The following is a 21237-nucleotide window of genomic DNA, read 5'->3' as shown; positions in this document are numbered from 1 at the left end:
ACAGGCGCTCTATCATAATATTATATGTAGAAGACATGAAATCAATTGCTGGGTATTTAATTAAAGCTGATGCCAGTGTGGAGTATCACCTATTCCTTGAAGAATTCATAAATAATTTCTAGAGGGTAAGTACATTTTTTTGCATATAGAGTAGATGTTTCCGTACTTGAAGTCTATTTGCTTTACATATGTTCTGTTTATGTGAATGTACACTTTATAGAGAAACATCTATATAGGTTACCACGCGAGTGTGTTTTGGGATGGTTAACATCCTGCATTAGGAATAAACATTGTATTTAGCGAGCCTTGGCTTTATTTGGCCCTACAGCCATTTTCACAAAGTTTGGCAAGACCAGGTCAACAAAAACACCTCAGAGAAAAACAATGGCACCAAAGAGATCGCTAAAGAGACAGGTTTCATCTAACAAGAAAAAGAGGAGGACACCTCCCACCATAAAACTGTCATTATCTCTTAGCTATTGCAAAACATCTTATGGACACCTCACAGTGGATCTCAAACCAGGTATAAAGGAGAAGAATAGACTGCATGTCAATATATACTAGCCACATAAAGAAACTGTGCATTGTCAAAATATCATCCCAGTTGATAAGTACGATAACAATGTCAAAGGTACATATAAACTTTAATGGAGGGATCATGAGACCATAACAAGTCGGATTGAAAAGTCAATCACAATGACGTCACGAGTCCACAAACGGGACAGGGGTCAAACGACCATGTCACAAGCTCAATAACGGGTATGTCCACCATCGGCATTGAGAACAGCAGTGCATCGACGACGCATAGAGCCTATCAAACGTGCAAGGAAGGCTTTTGGGATGTCACGCCAGATTCTCTCAAGATCTGTTGCAAGGTCAAGGACGTTATTTCGCGGATGAGGAAGACGGCGTAGACGTCGATTCATCTCGTCCCAAACATGCTCTATCGGGGAGAGATCTGGTGAATTTGCAGGCCAAGGCAGTAAGTCAACGTTGTGGTGTTGCAAGAAATCCATAGCAACCCTTGCCGTATGAGGGCGGGCATTGTCCTGTTGGAATGTTAACCCAGGGCCATGACGTTGCAGAAAAGGAATTGCCACAGGTCGAAGAATCTGATCCCTGTAGCCCACACCAGTTAAGCCCTGAACAATCACCAAAGGAGTTCTTTGGCGTACTGTTATTCTACCCCAAATCATCACGGAACCACCACCACAGCGATTCCTCTCCAAGACACAAGCCTGTGCATAACGTTCTCCCATGCGTCTATAGGCACGTTGCCGGCCATGACTATGGGAAATGTTAAACCTGGACTCATCTGTAAAAACAACATTTCTCCAGCAAAACAAGGGTCTGCGGACATGATTTCGGCACCCCATTCGGCGAGCTTGTCGATGACGTTGTGTCAGGATAGGCCGTATGGCGGGACGTCGTGGTCTGATCCCGTGTGAAGAGTTATCCCCCATTTGTTTACTTGCTAGCAGACGACATTTTCAGTGATCCTCAGTATGGATGATTTAGAGAAGAGGAAGTTGATTTTAGAGTATTATAACAAGGACATCAGATCAGCTAAAGTGATTTCAAGTAGAACAGGCATCCCTTTGTCCACTGTTTATCGTGTTTTGAAAAATATTGCAAATAGATATGGCATTGAGCACCAGGGAGGCGCAGGTAGGCCCAGAAAAGTGACTGTCGGTGACAGGAGGCGGCTGGATATTCTTGTTTCTAAAAACAAACGAAGGAGATTATAAAACGTAAGGCTGGATATGATTGATAGAGGAACTGTGGCTGTCTGTAAGGAGACAATTAGAACTGAGCTGCATGCAATGGGTTGGCAGAAAAGTCGAGGAATTCCATCACCGATCATGAAACCTGAACAAAAGGAGCGAAGGTTGAACTGGTGCTTACAGCATAGAAATTTAACTGGGACAATGTGATTTTCTCAGATGAAGGTTCTGTGTGACTGTTTCCTAATACACTAAAATTCTGGACCAAACAAACTGAAAAACCTTTGTATCAGCGCCCAAAGTACAGTCCGAAATTTAACGTGTGGGGTGGCATATCTGTGTTAGGGGCAACGCACCTCTGTGTATTTGAAGGGAATATGAACAGTGAGCGGTACACAGATATTCTCGAGGGACATTTACTTCCATCTGCTCACGTGTTCTATGGAAAGTTTTTGATTTTCCAGGAAGGACAACAGCATTACGAGGATGTGTCATGGACCGATCGAGTAATGACGACGTGTCATGGACCGATAGCATAATGAGGACGTGTCATGGACCGACAACACAATGAGAACATGTCGTTGCCGATAGCGCAATAAGAACGTGCCATGGACCAATAGCGCAACGAGGACGTGCCATGGACCAATAGCGCAATGAGGACGTGTCATTGACCGATAGCTTAATGTGGACTTGTCATGGACGATAGTGAAAAGAGGACGTGTCATGGACCGATAGTGCAATGAGGACATGTCATGACCGTTAGCATAATGAGCACGTGTCATGGACCGATAGCGAAATGAGGACTTGTCATGGACTGACAGCATAATGTGGACGTTTCATGGACCGAGAGCGAAATGAGGACGTGTCATGGACCGAGAGCGAAATGAGGACGTTTGTCATTGACTGACAGTGGAATGTGGACGTGTCATGGACTGACAGAGGAATGTGGACGTGTCATGGACTGATAGCGAAATAAGGACGTGTCATGGACCGATAGCACAATGTTGACGTGTCATGGACCGATAGCATAATGTGGACGTGCCATGGGCCGGTAGCATAATGTAGACGTATCATGGACCGAGAGCGAAATGAGGACGTGTCATGGACCGATAGCATAATGAGGACGTGTCATTGACCGACAACACAATGACGACATGTCATTGCCCGATAGCGCAATGAGGACGTGCCATGGACCAATAGTTCAATGAGGACGTGTCATGGACCGATAGGACAATGAGGACGTGTCATTGACCGATAGCATAATGTGGACGTGTCATGGACCGATAGCATAATGTGGACATGTCATACACCGATAGCAAAATGAGGACGTGTCATGGACTGATAGCATAATGAGGACGTGTCATGGACCGATAGCACAATGTGGACGTGTCATGGACCGATAGCATAATGTGAACATGTCATGGACCGATAGCATAATGTGGACGTGTCATGGATCGATAGCATAATGTGGACGTGTCATGGACCGAGAGCGAAATGACGACGTGCCATGGACCGATAGCATAATGTGGACATGTCATAGACCGATAGCATAATGAGGACGTGTCGTGGACTGATAGCGCAATGAGGACGTGTCATGGACTGATAGCGCAATGAGGACGTGTGTCATTGACTGAGAATGGAATGTGGACGTGTCATGGACTAACAGAGGAATGTGGACGTGTCATGGATTAACAGTGGAATGTGGACGTAAGGGAAGTAAATGGTCTGCTGTACCTATATGTTTTACGATACAAATCACTCTAGTGACTTGCAAGTGTGACCTGTATGGAACGAGGTTGATCCCCCGATTTGCGCAATTTGGATCACTGTCACCTGGTCAAGTTGACCCGGGGCTCGTGTAGCATTCTCTATGTGTGACATAGAAACACTTCTATACTTACAACAATATCACAAGAACGACGATGAGCAGGCCGACTGGTACCACTGTGGAAGGGGCGATCATATCTGTGCAGAGAATTATACAGATTAGTACACACTTTGAAATATATACACAAGTGGTTTACATATATTCTAAAGGCACTGATACCGCTAAACAAGTGATAAATAGTCACTTCCTAACACTGTGCTTGTGGATATACAAAATTCGTTCAATGGATACAGCATGGTTATCTGATGTGCCAACTGCTGACATCCGGAACTCACACTATTTCCATGAGAGTGAGTGAGTTTAGTTTTACGCCGCTTTTAGCAATATTCCAGCAATATCACGGCGGCATTTGCATAAGACTCCTGGTAGGTGACGAAGCACTGCAGTATTCCTGCCAAGCTCTGTCGGTTGTAAACAAACCAGACAGTCTAGTGATCGATGAACCAGAAAACCCAGTGGACACGAGGCACACAAACACATGCACCACTTCCATTTGATCTGTGTGTTCTGTAACGTGAGTTTTCGGCGTTTATTGTAACTACGAAGACTTAAAATTACAAGGGATAAGTATTTCAAAGTCAAAACATTGAAGGCTATTTTCAGTGTGAATTATCATCTAATTATTGCATTTTTAAAAGAAATAGAGTTATTAGATAATATTTTATTATAGTTGTGAAGATGGATAAATCTTTTATGATTGGTAGTTTAAATTAACAACTGATATTGTTAGTGGCTGTATCCTCGAAGGGGGCTAAAGTACTGTAAATTTATTGTCGTCCTGAGAGGGTACGCAAGTCCCCAAACAATAAAAGTAACTTTAACTTACTACTATTTTTAAACGCAGTAAAAATGTTATTTTAATGTATGGCTAGATTGTCAAAAAATTGCTAACATCTGAAGGGATGGTGTAAATCCAGCTTGGGTCCATGCAGGAAGCAAATGTACTGTAAGTTCTTATGGTCCCTAGTGTGGTGATCTACCTGCGGTTGTTGACAATCAATAGCCTGTTTTTATATTGTATTGTCATCTATAGTTAAACTGTTTTCATTGCTAGTTTTAAATTTATATCTATGATAATCTAGTTGTTTTACTGTCCTTCGTTGACAGGTTGTTAAACATTTATATTTAATTACTATGAACCTATAACTTGATTTAGTCACGATATGACTGCCGATGTGACTTACAATCTTAACTCACTCACTCACTCATGACTCACCAGCACCGGAACCATCCTGGACTGACACAGCTACACAGCTATGTATGATGTTATTACCATCAGCATCGTATTTACAACCTGTCGTGCATATCCTTTGCTGGCCGTCTTCATACATCCGACACTGGCCTCCTTCAGAACAGTCAGTTCCACATTTGAGATTACAGGACGTACCGTAGTACCCATCAATACATCCTGACTTGCATCTGCCACTTCTGAAACAACTCGTCATACAGCCATGACACGTCTTATCACACGCTACACCATACCCTTTACCGTTGCATTCTACACACGCGGCACTCTCTGGGAGGCAGATGTTATCCTTACAGTCTGGGGGGCAGGTTACGGCCTGACATGCCACGTCCATTCCACATTTCCCGCAGTACTGTCCGTGGTATCCATCCATGCACTTCAAGCAGCTCTTAAATTGGTCACATTGTTGGCAGTGTTCTGGGCAGCTCTCAGAGCCTGGCAACGTAACGGTTATTGTTAGACTTGGTCTATTTTGATGTTTGTTGTTAGAGGCGCACTTAGCAATATTTCGGCTGTCTGTAAATAATCGAGTCTGGACCAGACAATCCAGTGATCTACATCATGAGCAGCGATCTACGCATATTGGGATACGGTGACATGTGACAACCAAGTCAGCGAGCCTGACCACCTATCCCGTTAGTAGCCTCATAGGATAAGCATGCGTTACTGAAGATCAATTCTAACCGGGATATTCACGGGTCGGATACAATGACATGTGTCAACAACGTCAGCGAGCCTGGCCACTCGATTCCATTTGTCGCCTCTTACGATAAGCATGGGTTTGCTGAAGACCAACTCTAACTCTGATCTTTTGGGGTTTGTTCTTATTTGACCGAAAACAATGCTGCACTGGATGTTGCATGAGCAATCACTCATAATTTGAGGCATTTGGCATCATCATCTGGTTTTATATTTGCTAATGCTGCATGTACATGGTGTAAGACGTGATGAAGTATTCAGGTGAATCAGTTAGATGGTTGTAACGCTGCAAACTATATCAGTAAGCGGAGTGGAGGGACAATCCAAGGTGACGTGAGTCTTAGACATTTGACATGGCCATTCGTATTGGAAATAGCTATCTCTCCTGTATCTGATTTAAGACCATCAATGCCAGTATATAATATCACAGAATGAAGATAATTGATAATCTAAAAAACTACCAGCACGAGAAAGGTTCTACAAACATAATTTTGGCAAACCGATGTTCGAATCCATGATCAATGGTTTCTGACACCCGTAAGTAATTCAAGGACGGGACCAGCAGTGCCCAATGGTGTACTGTGGAGAAATATACTGATATCATGTACACAGTGCGGCTGATACAAAAATACTTAGTTAAGTGGCCACAAAGAAGTCACCGTTGAACTGCAATTTTGCATCACGGTCATTAAAAGGTTTGACATCAATGAAGAAGTATTGACAGTGACAGCTGTGATGTAACAATATCGATGAATATAAAACACGTACAGGAACACCGAGATTATTGTGAATTAGAAATAACGCATTCAGAAACGTGAGAATATACTTACTTTTCACATTCACCAACATCAACATAAGCCATAGCCACTTTCCTTTAAATATCTGAAAGTTACAAACACCATGGTAGGACTATTAAGACAGTCAACCTTGCAGCACGATATTTGTTTTCTTACAGTTATATTTTACACATCCTGGGTACATTATAATGCCATGTTGTTCGAACGAACCGCTGGGATGGAATTAGGGATGGATGCGGCATATGTAGCATCGATCTGAACAAATGATAAATGATTAAACATTCTGTGCCTAATAAACATACTAGTACACGTATCGCTTCTTCTGACATACGAGGCTAAGGCCAGGCAGCCCAGAATATTTATTCCGACGTGAAGTAAAATAAAGCCTCAGTGTTTCCCGTCGCTGTGGATATACGTACTCTGATGGGAGGTAAAATACTCTTACCCTTGCATAATAATGAAAATCTTTCTTTATCTATATGTATTAACATACTGTTCCCGAGGCAAATTAGACGCCATTAGTATAACAGTTTCCTAAACTGTGTTACGGGAATGGTGAAAAGCATTTTTCGCTCCTTTGTAGTTGTTAGGTCGGAGTATGAACGCTCCAAGTGTAATTAAACTCTGACAAATGAATTATTGTGCACCACAGGTGTGCAATACCCAATTAATTTATTTTAATTTTGACAGGAAATGACTAACTAATATAGATATTGATAAAGCCACGCGACATTCCTACACATATACGAATCTGTACGGGCCAAATAGCAACAACAGGAATACCTTTGACTCATGGGCCAAGTAGATGTAGTTGACCTTAGGATTATGTTATTTTCCGGTACGTGCGTCACAGTTGTCATTTCGTGGCAAAGCAATTAGTCATTCGTAGACAGTGTTTAAAATTGATCATGCCATACTCTCAGTCCAATAATTTGTCACGTAATTATATTAATTCATTGTAATCATGAACTTTATATGAATAGATCGGCTCACAAACCTTTTGTGGTGAATATGAGTAAATTTGAAAGATCCGTTTACGCGTGTGAGCTGGTATCTTATAATAGATTACTTGAAAGAAATTGGTCAGACTCTGTAAAAATATCATATACTGTAAATAATTTATGTATATGAATAACTGATTGCATATGTATCTATTTGTTTATTTTGGCTCATGGTCCATATTTTGAATTGTCATGGCCGTGTTTTCAAATGTTAATTATATTGTGATTTTAAAATGTGTTATAAAAATTGTTTTCAAGTATGATATCGATGTTGTATATATGATTGACTTGTGTATATGCGTGAACTTGGTCTCGGCGTCACGTGGTTAAAATAAACCTGATGCGACGTTAACTATTAACGAACCCACTCAAACACTGTGGAATTCTTAGCGCTTTATAAAATGATTAAAGGTTAAACGTACAGGCATTAACAACCCCAACCCCAACCCCAACCCCAACCCCACATCCTTCAACGGAAGGCTAACACACACTGGCATTACTGGAGTATTCAGTCAAAGTGGCATTAACCCTAAAACACGTAGATACTGATTCATGTATAGCTTTAGTGATATATAGTGCACGTTGTATTTTCCACTGGGGAGATACAGCCGGATATCACATAAACCGTTTAAGATAAAACATAATCCAGGCGTTATGAGAACCTACATTAGGCAGGTCACCTACCATTGAAAGACTTGCCATCTTCGAGGATTCTGGACACGTGTCTGCAATGGAGGAAGAGGACAGTCAACAGGCATATGTCAAGTCACAGCTCCATCGAGATCGTACTCACCATGATACTTGTAGCATGTACACAACACATCACAAACGAACAGTTAAGACTGTAATGACGATCGATTACGGAATCAGAATGTAAATTCGTCTTCATACCGGTAAATAACGGGTTCTTCTGTATAATCCATGTATGATATAACTACAGAAACAAAAACTCGATAAGGGCCAAACTTCCGTTGCCTCGTCTGTAAACATCCGCTGCACTCGAATGACGTCACGTGTTATCTAACATCTGATTAGCTGGTACTTCAGCGTGGTTTTCGTGAATGAACAAACGTGTATGGTACACAGTTTTCAATACAATTCTTGCCGGTTTGAGTGAGTGAGTTTGGTTTTATGCCGCTTTTAGCAATATTCCAGCAATAACATGGCGGGGGACACCAGAAACGGGCTTCACACATTGTACCCATTTTGGAAATCGAACCCGGGTCTTCGGCGTGACGAGCGAACGCTTTAATTACTAGGCTACCCAATCGCCCCTTCTTGCAGATTTGAAGCTCCGGGGGTAATTCAAAATTTGTGAGATATTCCTAAAATGTGGAAGTTTCTCTGATTATATCACTGGTTACATGTACATGTATCCTTTCAGGCAGATGTACCACCAATTTGCTTCGAGTTATACTATCTCATATAAGAAACAAGTTCAGCTTTAAAAAAAAATGATTTTCTACTTATTACCCCACTATCCCACACGAAAAACTCAGGGAAACCTTCATTAATTGACTAAGGGTGGCCTTTGTTGCTAAACGTGGTAAATATAAGTATTGTTTCATTTCTGTAATATAATGTTCAGAACACAGTGTCAAAAATTGAAAACATTTGATCTGGAGTTTACCGTGAAAACTACGTGTGAAATTCTTGACTTTCTACTTTGTAACTTTTATGCCTCCAATTTAGGACACAATATTTATGCATGATGTAGACATCCCACGCGATTGCAGTTTGTTGGCTTAAATGATCGCGTCAGATCAAAACTGAGTCAGAGGCCTTTTAAATCATTGATTATGTATATGATTTACCACCCACACTGCCGACGAACAACGAGGTAAGGTCCCAAACTGTAACAACACGCTCTACCCAATACTGTCAGCATGACGGTGATTTAAGAGAAGGCAAGTAGACTTACCCGCTGATATGCCGACATTCTGTTTAAACAAGAGGCATGTTGGAAGTGGCCTTATATCATACTAATCACAAACAACTGGGATGTAGGTCGCGTGAGAAAACGTTTCCCTCATATAGCGACATAGGTTGGTAGTGTACCGTGTAATACTATAGTGATTCGACAAAGAGAGCGTTGCGTTCAGTGTCTGTAACTCTCACGTATCGGGCGGCTGTTTCTGTAGCAGCCTATTGTTGACAAAGGACGTGACAATCCTTTCCAGTCACGATCGTCGAGGAGGTCGTTACCGACGGCGTTGCGCAAGAGAATGTCAAACTGTGATCGTGAGAAGATGCGTCCTGAGAATCCATTGATATTAGTTTCCAGGTATATTAGTTGTTCACCTTATGAAATTATTAATTAAAGTAACAAAACTATTTCTACGTCAATACGAATCCGTTACGACTGGCATTATTTGTAAATTCACAAACTATCAATTATTTCAATATATTTAACTAATATACATGTTGATATTTTATTGGCCATTTTGGCAGCCGTTTTCTTTGCACCTATCGAATTTTCTCTAAGGCTGTTATGACAGTGGCCGTTACTCTCTGTCCCTCGTACTCGAGTGGGCCACCAGTGACTCCCGGGGTACATAAATGGAATGAGGAAGTGAAAACAGTGATGATATGTACATTTTACGTGCGCTTTACGACATGACGCATATGTCGCACCCGATTGTGGAAGTTGGAGTTATTTATAATCAGCTTGAGTGGGTTGACCAAAATACACTGACTTCATCTCTCATAACAATAATAATAATAATAATAGTTTTTATTATAGCGTCATGTGTTACAAATTATAAAACAGCATAGTACAGCATTTGCAATACTAATTAATTTTAAAAAACATGAACAGATTCTTCACCTATATACGCAACTAGAAACGTACATAGATACAAAAATACAGACACCCACACATACATACATACACACACATACATACACATACATACATACATAGATACATACATACATAGATACATAGATACACATACACATACATACATAGATACATACACACACACATACATACATACACACACACACATACAAACATACATACATACATACATACATACATACATACATACATACATACATACATACATACATACATACATACATACATACATACATACATACATACATACATACATACATACATACACACATACATACATACATACATACATACATACATACATACATACATACATACATACATACATACATACATACATACATACATACATACATACATACATACATACATACATACTCACCCTACAAACTGTGGCTGTGGACGGCGGGAATACGGACCTGATGTGTGCGCGTAGTGTCCTGATAAGGATATGTATACACCCACTATGTACACAACAACCTGCGTCTCGCGTGTCTGTCACGCCCCTCCTCCTGGGTTAGGTTAAATGAACCACCTCGTCCTAAATCACGATTCAAATGTGAGTAGCTCCACTGTGAAAGAAATGGGTGGTGCACCAATGCTCTGTGTTAGAAATATACTTCGTAGAAAAACATTTTGAAAAATGTCGAACATTTACAATTGTTTTACAATGCCACTTCTTTCGCGGTAAACTTTAATTCATTGAAAATTATTTGTCAATCTGAAATAAATAAATATTTTTATAACAATAATCTTGACAAAGTCAAGTGTGCTTTTCTAAAAGTATTGTCAAAGCAAGTGGTGATTCTTACGAAAAACGCTCTTTTACATGTTTCATATTTATGAAATACATGGGCACAATGTGTGAAGCCCATTTCTGGTGTCCCATACCGTGATATTGCTGGAATATTGCTAAAAGCGGCGTAAAGCCAAACACCCTTATAGTTAAAATATAGCACCACGAGACCATTCAGACCATAAAGCATACATACACACTTTGGCACTGAAAATGACCCTTTCAATTTCTGTCCCGCCTCAAAACGCGTTCAGGAACAAACTTTTGAATTGGAGTGAGGTTGAACTAGAATTTGAAAAGAGTCGAGTTTTAATGATTCGGTGGGAATATTGCACAAGGAACTGCTTTGGCAAGAGACTTCTGATGGTTATGGAATTTATGTATGTTATTGTTTTCATGTTTTTATGAAATATTTCTCTTCTGCTAGAGATGGTAAAGAGGTTGGGGTGCATGGCTATCTGAGTGAACGCTTCATCAGATGAAGATTACATGTAGAAGTCGTTATCGTTTAGCACAGAATCTGTCATACTGATGACATATCTAACTCCACGTGTTATTTTTTCAGTCCTGTGGTTTCATTTACGGCATTGCCTTTTAGACGCTGCCACTAGCAACTGCTTGAGACACTCAAATCCTTAAACTGGCCAAAGTCTTCAACTGGCCAATGTCGTCAAAAGATACACTGATTTTCTAGTATTTTCTAGGCCAACAATAATTTTATGACATGAGGAAGAATGTGCAGAAAGTATAATATATAATTAACCTTTGTTGTGTTAATATTTTGTGCAAAATCACCTACATATGAGCCTTGTTTAATTTCCTGTAAATGCGAATTGCGTTGCGCACATGACTAAAACGTCGCACTGTATCTGTTGTTAACAGTAGACAATGGAGTATAAGGTGAGGTGAGGTGAAATTGGGTTAAACGTCGTGCTTGAGAATATTTCGCTCATATGACGACGTGCATGCGTGTGTATGTGTATGTGCGGCTGCTTGTACTAGCCCAGACTTAGGCTGGTTTTATAGTGCTAGCCCACTGAGATACCATGCCGCAGTGAAACATGAATACACCACTCAGACACATTATACTGACTCCGAACCGACCAGTCCTTGTTGTACCCATCAATGCCGAGCGCCAGGCAGGAACCAACAAGTACCACATTTTAACGTCTTTTGGTGTGACGCGGTCGGGGATCGAACCTGCGACCTTCCGCACTCCGGGCAGACGCTCTAACCACTACACCACGGAAGCGGTAAATGGAGTATAAGTGTCGAAGACAGAGACAGTGCACACAACCATACATCTATGCGCGTTTGCGCGTGCTGTAGTTTATACTCGCGTTATCTGGAATACCTTTATAGTTAATATAGTAAGACGACGATAGAAAATCAATCCAGTCCAAGTATATACTACATTGTGATTGTGATCGTAGAATAGTGAAATGTTAGTCATTATCAGTTGTTGGTTAACACGTTAGAACATCCTTGATCATTGATGAACATTCCGCATGCCTCGAAGAGGAAATATGCTACTGTCGTTTAGAGATGTGTCCCAATACCAGTTTAATGAGGCGAGACAATATATCATGAAAGTATTGGCAAGGAACTTGCAAGACAATTATCATCACGATAAAAGGCTGACGATACGATAGTATCCCGAAACGTTACGATTTCCAATAACACAACATATATGATAGATAAAATGACTGAATCTTATTTTGTTATAGCGCAGAACTTGTGTTACATTCACACACACTTAAAAAGCTGTTCATCTAATATAAGAAAGAACAGTCAAACATATTCAATATACTTTGATCTAATATATACTATCCCAAAAAAGAAACGCATAGGCGTTTCGTATTCGTTTCGTAGATGTAAAAATCTATCAATTACCTATTCTGTTCGAACAATCGTCAAAATATGTAACAAAAGTGTTGATAACATGATTTTACACAATTGCACAAGTAAACAATCCACTTTAACTGAAAATGTTCATTTTAATGAGATTTCTTACAAGGAATAAAAAGGCATCACCACAACGCAACAGAAATCACCTTCCATTTGAAATTGTGCAGCAATGAGCATGCACTGTTTGGCTTTCAAAATCTAGATTACTTTCGGAAATCGGCATTCGTTTTGAAGGAGTTTCAAGGTCAAATCACTACGCCGCGTCTTGACGCTGCGACACGTACGGAACATCGCTATTGAAAGAATGCACGCTTGAGATTACCAATTTTCTGTTGCCAGGCGTCTGAATGTCAGTCTGAGCACGTTACAACCAAACAGGTATAACAAATTACCCTCACCATACAGGCAGACCTCGAGTCACCACTGTAGCCCAAGATCGGTTCATCCGGTTACTACATTTGCGTGATCGTGTTGCTACGGGTGAGAGCACAGCAGCCAGGGTACCTGGAGGATATCCGGTCAAACTGTATGGAACCATTTAAGTTCGATGAAGAAGATGACATGTGTCAACCAAGTCAGCGAGCCTGACCACCCAATCCCGTTAGTCACCTCTTGTGACAAGCATAGGTTGCTGAAGATCAATATTCTAACCCGGATTTTCACGAGTTTTAGCTAAGGAGACAAAGTCTTGGAATATAAATTACAAAACACAAAGACACCATGAAATGGCCTCACGAAATCTGAGGGTGAAGAAATAAGGCGTATTGGCAACCGGAAATTATATCTACGAACTCTTTAGCAGTGCAGTAATGGCATCAACAGCAAATAATGCGATACCTACAGCATTGTTTTGAGTACATATAAACTGCACAGTACATACAATACATTCACCGCTATTCGTCTGAAAGTTCCCAATCAGCATGACTATTTAACGAGGGGAGTACGGATTAACGAGTGGTGTACTTTGAAACTGTGCCCTGTTTTACAAACTAGCAATCTCAGTGTTATGTGTCTTTTGCCATTAAACAACTGCATTAAACAACTGCAGGTCGCAAAGGCTTTCTCAAATTTAAAACTATCAGCCCCAAAACTAATCTGTCGGCCTCGGGCCCGAATCACTTTCGAACGTTGTGCCTAATCCACTTCTCTCTGGCCGAAAAGTAGACAGTTCCCGTCACATCAGAAAGTATATGTATATACATTGCAGCTTTCAATAGCAAAAGAATTTTGTATGAACTTATGTTGCATTAGATATAATTCTTTCTATACAGATTCTACAAGCACATTGTCTTTGTTTGTGTTATCTTTTAGGGAATAATTTCTTGCTTTGAATATTATGCTTTAAATTTGTAAATTATGTTGATTTGGCGGAGTGCGAGTTTCATCTTAAGGTCTGTAACATTGTTCAGGTTTGCTGAGTCAGCTAGAAATGAAATGTCAGAGACAGTGAAAATGCCACCCGCTGTGTTGAAACAATTCTTAAATGTTGTTCTTAACTTGTAAGTATCAGCATCTCTACACTGTACTCAAAATTTAAACACATAGACAAAATCAATGTGTACGTAACCGTGTTACTCGATTGCATCGTCCATCACCTGACTGTTTGTCCCGATGGCAGGGAGAAAATTAGCTGTATGGCTTAAGCTGTTAGCGTTTACTAACCATCTGTAATTCTTGAGCCCTCTCAGTGGCAAGTACAATATGCACATGGACTGTTTCACTGTTTCTGAATATGTAAAACTACTGAACCCACTAGACCGAATCCATCTGGTTCAGCTGACAAACATTTCCTTAAGTAAAGATGATTAGAATTTTGAATAAAACATAAATATCTATACGTTAATACAAAGCATGCGAAACACTGCCTTGTTACGACTGTACGCAAGTAAACAACTGCCGGCGTTCCTCTCATGTCGACTCGTGAACATCCGGGTTGGAATTGGTCTTCAGTAACCCATGCTTGTCGTAAGAGGCGACTAACGGAATCGGGTAGTCAGGTTCGCTGACTTGGTTGACACACCTCATCGTATCACAATTGCGTAGATCGATGCTCATGCTGTTGATCACTGGATTGGTGCAGACTCGATTATTTACAGACTGTAATATTGCTGATTGCGGCGTAAAACTAAACTCACTCACTCACCCTCAGCTAAAATGTAAAGGCCTACAATTTTATCCCTATGCCTACAGTTGTGCTGCCCTTGACGCTATCAGTGTACTAGTATTCTGCTGAGTTTCAGACGCTGTGAAGTATGTGCCAATATGACATGAGTGATTACACAAAAGGCTTATTAATCCATAAAACCATAAATATAAAAGATACTGTAACGGAAGGCATACTTCAGCTACAAACAACCTTATCATAAAACATCTGGCTGAACAAAGATTGCGTGCGTGCATGTAGGAAGCACATACGGGTCCTCTCACTTGAAATAAGAAGTAGGCTTCTAGATTTCCACGGTGGTTGAGTGGGCCAGATAGCGGACTATGTGTGCTTGCAACTAGGTGCCTCAGTGTGAGTGTGGGGGTCAGAATCCCGGAGGATACTCAACGCAACAGTAATAGAATTTGTAGCTATATCAAGAAAGTCTAATCCCGAATATACTATTTGATTCTTGTCCATGTGTGGTTTCTAAAACCTCCGAACATTACACTGATAATTCAAGGGTTGTCAAATTATCAAGACTGTAAACGACGAATGACAACTTGTGGTCACGTATCGTTAACGAAAGCGTCAAATGTATCAAAGCTATCATTACGACGAAACAGTTCACACAGAAAGGAATTGATATTATTCTTGACGTACAGTTGACGCAATAACATAAAAAACATCAATTCTCTAGCTTCATGTCACTCTCGAAATTTGAGACTCCAAGTTCTGAATAAAAATGTCCATATCACGTTCATGCAGTATATATTGAACGTTCAAACCAATAGCCATCCTCAAACGACACTGAAAACCAACTCAAACAAGAAAGTCCAAATTTGTACCTTTTCGCGAAGGACGATACTAGTTATATCGAATTGTCCATGTTTCGATGAATATACGCAATGAACCCTACTGGCGATATTTGATTTCCAGTTTCCCGAGAGGATACCAAAAGAATGATATTGTCCATGATACTGTTGATACTTGAATACCCATCTGTCGGACCCAAAGAAGCAACCTACTATCTCAAATCCCGATAAGTATAGTTAACAGCTACAACAATGACCATTGACCAGTGTGTCTGTCAAGTTAACACAACTCCATGTCTTGTCATTTGAAAGCGACGCGGAAGTTTACACGAATCTACCTTTAGTTAATCCGATTTGATTCTGAAATGACAATGATTTGAAGAAATTACATTATGAAAACTGAGGGACTTGACATGGGACACAAGACTAGCACCATTGCTACCACCACGCACCATACATGCACAGGCACACACAAACCAAATTGCTTCAGGAAGTATGTTACACCCTCCCCACATGTACGCTATATAACACGGAATGAAAAACTAGGATCGTTACAATAAAGTTTCCGTACGAGTTGAACCCAGTTAGTTCTATGTTTAGGCATATACATGTGTACTTCTTTGGACAATATGGGATATGTATCCCTCGTCGCTATCACAACAACTATTTTCTATTTGACGCAAGGTAAGCCATATTTTCAAAACTCGTAAACTGATTTGAAAAGGTAGATCTATGTACTTTTGTTACGCAGATGTTTTTGCAGGATTGTATGTGATGTAGATCTGGTGAATATATTCTGTTTAGAGACAGACACGAGGCATAACCTCCAAAGTGTCCACTGCAATTCACAGGCTCTCAGATGCTTTCCCACAAATGACATAAAGAACATCATCACCCGACTCTGGAACCAAACCTAAATTTTGGTTTGGATGATGAAGATAACTTGACACACACACGCTCACAGCAGAACCCAGATTTAGAACCCATGTGTCGGTAAAGCATTATTACAACAATGATGTTTGTGATCAATATAATCACTTTTAAATAGCGGTAACCATACGTGTCTTCAGTGTGCGAAATAGCCATTGAACCGCTAGCCCATGGCTAGTAAAAATCCAGTCGGGCCAATAAATCTCCACGGTCACTGACCCGAGTGGCTAGTAAATTTTCATGGGGTCATTTGTAAATATGTCAGTCTCTCCAAATTGCTAAGTTATAATACACTTGTAAGTCATGCAAAATTGTGGCAAAAATAAATAAATTATATTAGCAGCTTAATGATGAAACCCGTGTCGTGCCGACAATATCTCCTTTATTTTTGTAATCGTTCGCATTCGGGCTAGTGAATTATTTTGTGGGCTAGTAATTTTCAGGCATAGCTACCCTGACTGGAGAGCAAAATTTGGAAACTATTTCGCACACTACGTGTCTTTGACACAAAGCACCAACAACCACCCTACACATTTGTCAATGACTGTAGTCACTGTGTTAAACAATGTACACAAAATTACTCCATGGCAAAGAGATTTAGTCCTGTCATACAAGGGACCTCTCCATGATAACTCAAAGTTTCTTCTTATGTAACTATTAACCAATACCAAATTATCTTTATCAAATTTATATATTTCATAATAATTCATTCTGGATAAATAGTGAATGGTTATTTTTTATTTCATTGCAGCAATATCTTTCTGTTCTTTCAATGCTACAAATGTGCACTGCCTCCCGTGCAGTGACATCTGCATATCAAACACGAAGCCCTGTTTTATGTGTCCAGTCAACTGTGACCATTCCTGCGAGTCTGTGTGCAGTCCGTTTTGCCTTCACGGAACATGTCATTACCAGCAAGGACAACTCATGTGCTCTAAGGGATGCCAAGATGGGCGAGCAGGAATATCTTGTCAAGAGTTCTGCCCGCAAGACTGCCAAATCTGTGATCAGTTTACATCAAAATGCAAAGAAGTTAAATGGAGTCCTCCAAAAGTAGCTGCATCATCTGGTACGTCATTCTAGTAGCCAAAGAATAATCCGATGTAGATAATGTATTGTCGTAAACTAGCAACGTCATAATTCTATTGCGTCAGGTTTTACACCGTTTATATTTACAAAATCGTTTCATTATAAACTCACCGGAACATATGCTTCACAACACTGTAAGGAGCAAGAAATACGTTACCATAACTGTTTAATTGACATTCTTAAGCTAGAGAATGGTATAAGAATCTGGACATTGTCTGGACACGCACAATGCATATCACTGTTTAGGGTATTTCTATTTGTGATATTTGTTTGAAAAACTGCAATTCAGAATATTTTGCTTTAACCTTTTGATGACGATATATTGTTGTTTTGTGATTACATACTCCATATATTACATATACCGTAATTACATAGTACGCCATTGTTTGTTGAGTGATGTTATATATTGTCAGATTGTGATACTTGTATCCGAAGGCATGTTTCGCTGAATAACATAAACAGATTTGGGGTTGTTTATCTTTTTACTTTATATGCCAGAGTTGACTGTACTTGATATACTTCAGGTCTCATGCAAATCTGTTTGTTCGGAGGCTAATTAATCTAAATCGTCTGCAAAATAGTGAGTGAGTGAGTTTGGTTTTACGCCGCTTTTAGCAATATTCCAGCAATATAACGGCGAGGGACACCAGAAATGGGCTTCACACATTGTACCCAGGTAGGGAATCGAACCCGGGTCTTCAGCGTGACGAGCGAAAGCCTTAACCACTAGGCTACCCCACCGCCGCCCGTCACCAAAATAGATACACTTCTGTAATTTGAAACGGTTGAACCACCAAGAAAAGAGATAAATGTGAGGATAATGTGTACATCCTTATTTCCCCCAGAACACCGATGGCTGGTGATCGGCCCTGTGTTGGCTGTCATTGTTCTTCTGATAACCACTGCTGGGGTTTGTTACAAGCGAAGGCGAGTACTCGGATGTCTCAACAGGTAAAGTATATATACTATTCCAAAAAAAGAAACGCATAACCCAGAAATCTGTTGCGAAAATGTTGTATTTCCAACCATGTACAACTCGTCCACAAATAGATTTTGGTACATGAATTTTTATATCAGTTTGGAAGAAGGTAATGTCTATACAACCAAGTGGATGATTTTAAATAACGGAGACGTTGAGCGCGATGGTGACCACGTAGCATGGTCCCGACGTCGGGTCTCCTGGCTCTTAGTCCAATCTCTCTCAACCTGTTCCGTACAGTTTGACCGGATATCCTCCGAAGTCCAGGCACCCTGGCTGCTCTGCTCTCACCCGTGGCAGTACAATCACGTAAATATAGTACCCGGATGTACCGCTCTTGGGCGGCAGTGGTGACTCGAGGTCTGTCTGTACGGGGACGGTCATTTGTTATACCTGTTTGGTTGTAACGAGCTGCAAGCAGTGATATCGGGCTCAGGCTAACATTCAGACGCCTGGCTCTCACCCGTAGCAGCACGATCACGCAAATGTAGTAACCGGATGAACCGATCTTGGGCTACAGTGGTGACTCGAGGTCTGCCTGTATGGTGAGGGTAATTTGTTATACCTGTTTGTTTGTAACGTGCTCAGACTAACATTCAGACGCCTGGCAACAGAAAATTGGTAATCTCAAGCGTGCATTCTTTCAATAGCGATGTTCCGTGTCGCAGCGTCAAGACGTGGCGTAGTGATTTGAACTTGAAACTCCTTCACAACGAATGCCGATTTCCGAAAGTAATTTAGATTTTTATAGCCAGACAGTGCATGCTCTTTGCTGCACAATTTCAAATGGAAGGTGATTTCTTTTGCGTTGTGGCGATACTTTTTAATTCTTGTAAGAAATCTCATCAAAATGAACATTTTCAGGCGAAGGCGATTTTTCACTTGTGCAGTTGTGTAAAATCATATTATCAACACTTTCGTTACATATTTTGACGATTGTTTGAACACAATTGGTAACTGATAGATTAAAAAAAATACAAAATGTCTATGCGTTTCTTTTTCGGATAGTATATTACCTAACTGGTGCAATCTATATAATACTATCTTGCAGTTGACAATTCTGTCTACGTCATCCCAATGTTTAATTTGTTAACACAGGGTGTTCAGCGAGGTATTGCAGTCATATCAATCAACGTAAAGTATGTCAGCTGAATAAATTTATTGTATGTGTTTCTTTTAGAAGCATCCACTCTATTGTTCTGCAGCCTGGAAGTGAAACATATTCCCATTGTACCCACAAGTATTATTTTTAGCAATAGATACTTCCACATTGGCATCAAGAGGTAAACACCGGAAGCTCCACGGTGACTGGTCTTCTTGTTGTTATGTCCTGTTGTGTCTTTAGAAAAGGAAATGAAACAAACCGAACCAACAGCCTGTGTTACAGGGAGAGTCATTGGTAGAGTCAGTACCAGTACTGAAATATTTTTATATAGTGACATTCGACCTATTATAATTTGTTGAATCTTTTATGGCGCGTCTTGAGTTAATACTACAATAATATGTAAAACCTTGAATATTAATGAATTATGAGAAGATGTATTTATTATAGGCCACTGACCTTTCAAACACGTCACATCCGTGAGGAGTCTGGACACAGGCCTGCAGTGGAGGTAGAGGTCCCGGGCAATATATACGTTGACAGTGTGCAGATGTCTTGCAATCCGGATCAGGGGCCGGTGTATGCCATTCCTGACTCCATCCAGATCAGAGAAGACAAGGAGAAGTACAAGTATCTGACGCCAATTCCGCAGAATCTGTACTGAGAAAACCCCCTGCTGTTCACACGAAATGTTACGGGTTGACATACACTTGCCTCTTTAGTTCACTTTAGATAATTTGGCTAATAATATACCTGTGAACCTATACCATGTTTTCTATTTTTACCTTATTCTTATTTAACCTGAAATCATGGGGTCTATTCCAGATTCGGACTCATCATGTTTCGAAGTTGTGTCAAGACCATACCCGCGCTCTTGAGTTCTTTTCTATGAAATACAGCTGTATGATGTTCTTTGTAAACAAATTGTGTCTGAACCAGACAATCCAGTGATTGTCACCATGCGATACGATGACAGACCATGTGTTTATGAAAAACGGCGTTTAACCACGCTCAGTTGCACATCTCCAACAGGAAATTGGCCCACATGTATGCGTGCGTGCGTGTGTGCGTGTGTACGTGCGTGCGTGCGTGCGTGTGTGTGTGTCTGATGACACTCATTTAGACCTATTAATACAGATCAACTGAGATGAGGTTAAATAGCACTTAAATAGCAACCTGTCTGTGAGTCATAAACCAACACATGCCGCAGTGTAACATAGATGCCACAATGAATAGCCCTAAGTCATTCTACTTAAA

At 40.4% G+C, this 21237-nt stretch overlaps 2 protein-coding genes across 2 annotated transcripts in view; one reads left to right on the top strand and one right to left on the bottom strand.

Moving 5' to 3' along the window:
• Positions 1-3621: 3621 nt before the first annotated feature.
• On the bottom strand, positions 3622-8321 carry LOC124283143 (tenascin-like). The gene is made up of 5 exons (XM_046719171.1): positions 8247-8321; positions 8040-8080; positions 6388-6439; positions 4829-5293; positions 3622-3689 (listed from the first exon to the last, which is right to left on the bottom strand). The coding sequence occupies exons 2-5, from the start codon at positions 8055-8057 to the stop codon at positions 3622-3624; spliced, it is 603 nt and encodes a 200-aa protein (XP_046575127.1). The 5' UTR covers positions 8058-8080; positions 8247-8321.
• Positions 8322-16475: 8154 nt separating this feature from the next.
• LOC124283111 overlaps positions 16476-21237 on the top strand; it is a 5028-nt gene continuing 266 nt past the window's right edge. The window contains exons 1-4 of the mRNA XM_046719138.1: positions 16476-16564; positions 17562-17879; positions 18745-18850; positions 20431-21237. The exon at positions 20431-21237 is cut by the window's right edge and continues 266 nt beyond it. Of these exons, the coding sequence (XP_046575094.1) occupies positions 16489-16564; positions 17562-17879; positions 18745-18850; positions 20431-20644 (714 nt within the window). The 5' untranslated portion in view covers positions 16476-16488 and the 3' untranslated portion in view covers positions 20645-21237. The remainder of the gene's footprint in view (positions 16565-17561; positions 17880-18744; positions 18851-20430) is intronic.

This window comes from Haliotis rubra, unplaced genomic scaffold (genome assembly GCF_003918875.1).
Source record: "Haliotis rubra isolate DU_JTF1 unplaced genomic scaffold, ASM391887v1 Scf31, whole genome shotgun sequence".
Taxonomy (NCBI): Eukaryota; Metazoa; Mollusca; class Gastropoda; order Lepetellida; family Haliotidae; genus Haliotis; species Haliotis rubra.
The sequence above is the reverse complement of the archived record's forward strand: the minus strand, read 5'-3'. Positions and strand labels throughout refer to the sequence as shown.

Bases quoted from the DNA above. Each gene is read 5' to 3' on its own strand.
- LOC124283143 (XM_046719171.1), bottom strand. The intron at 5,294-6,387 runs GTAAGTATATTC...TTACGTTGCCAG, and splicing joins GATGTTGGTGAATGTGAAAA to GCTCTGAGAGCTGCCCAGAA. The intron at 3,690-4,828 runs GTGAGTCATGAG...TTCTCTGCACAG, and splicing joins CCAGGATGGTTCCGGTGCTG to ATATGATCGCCCCTTCCACA.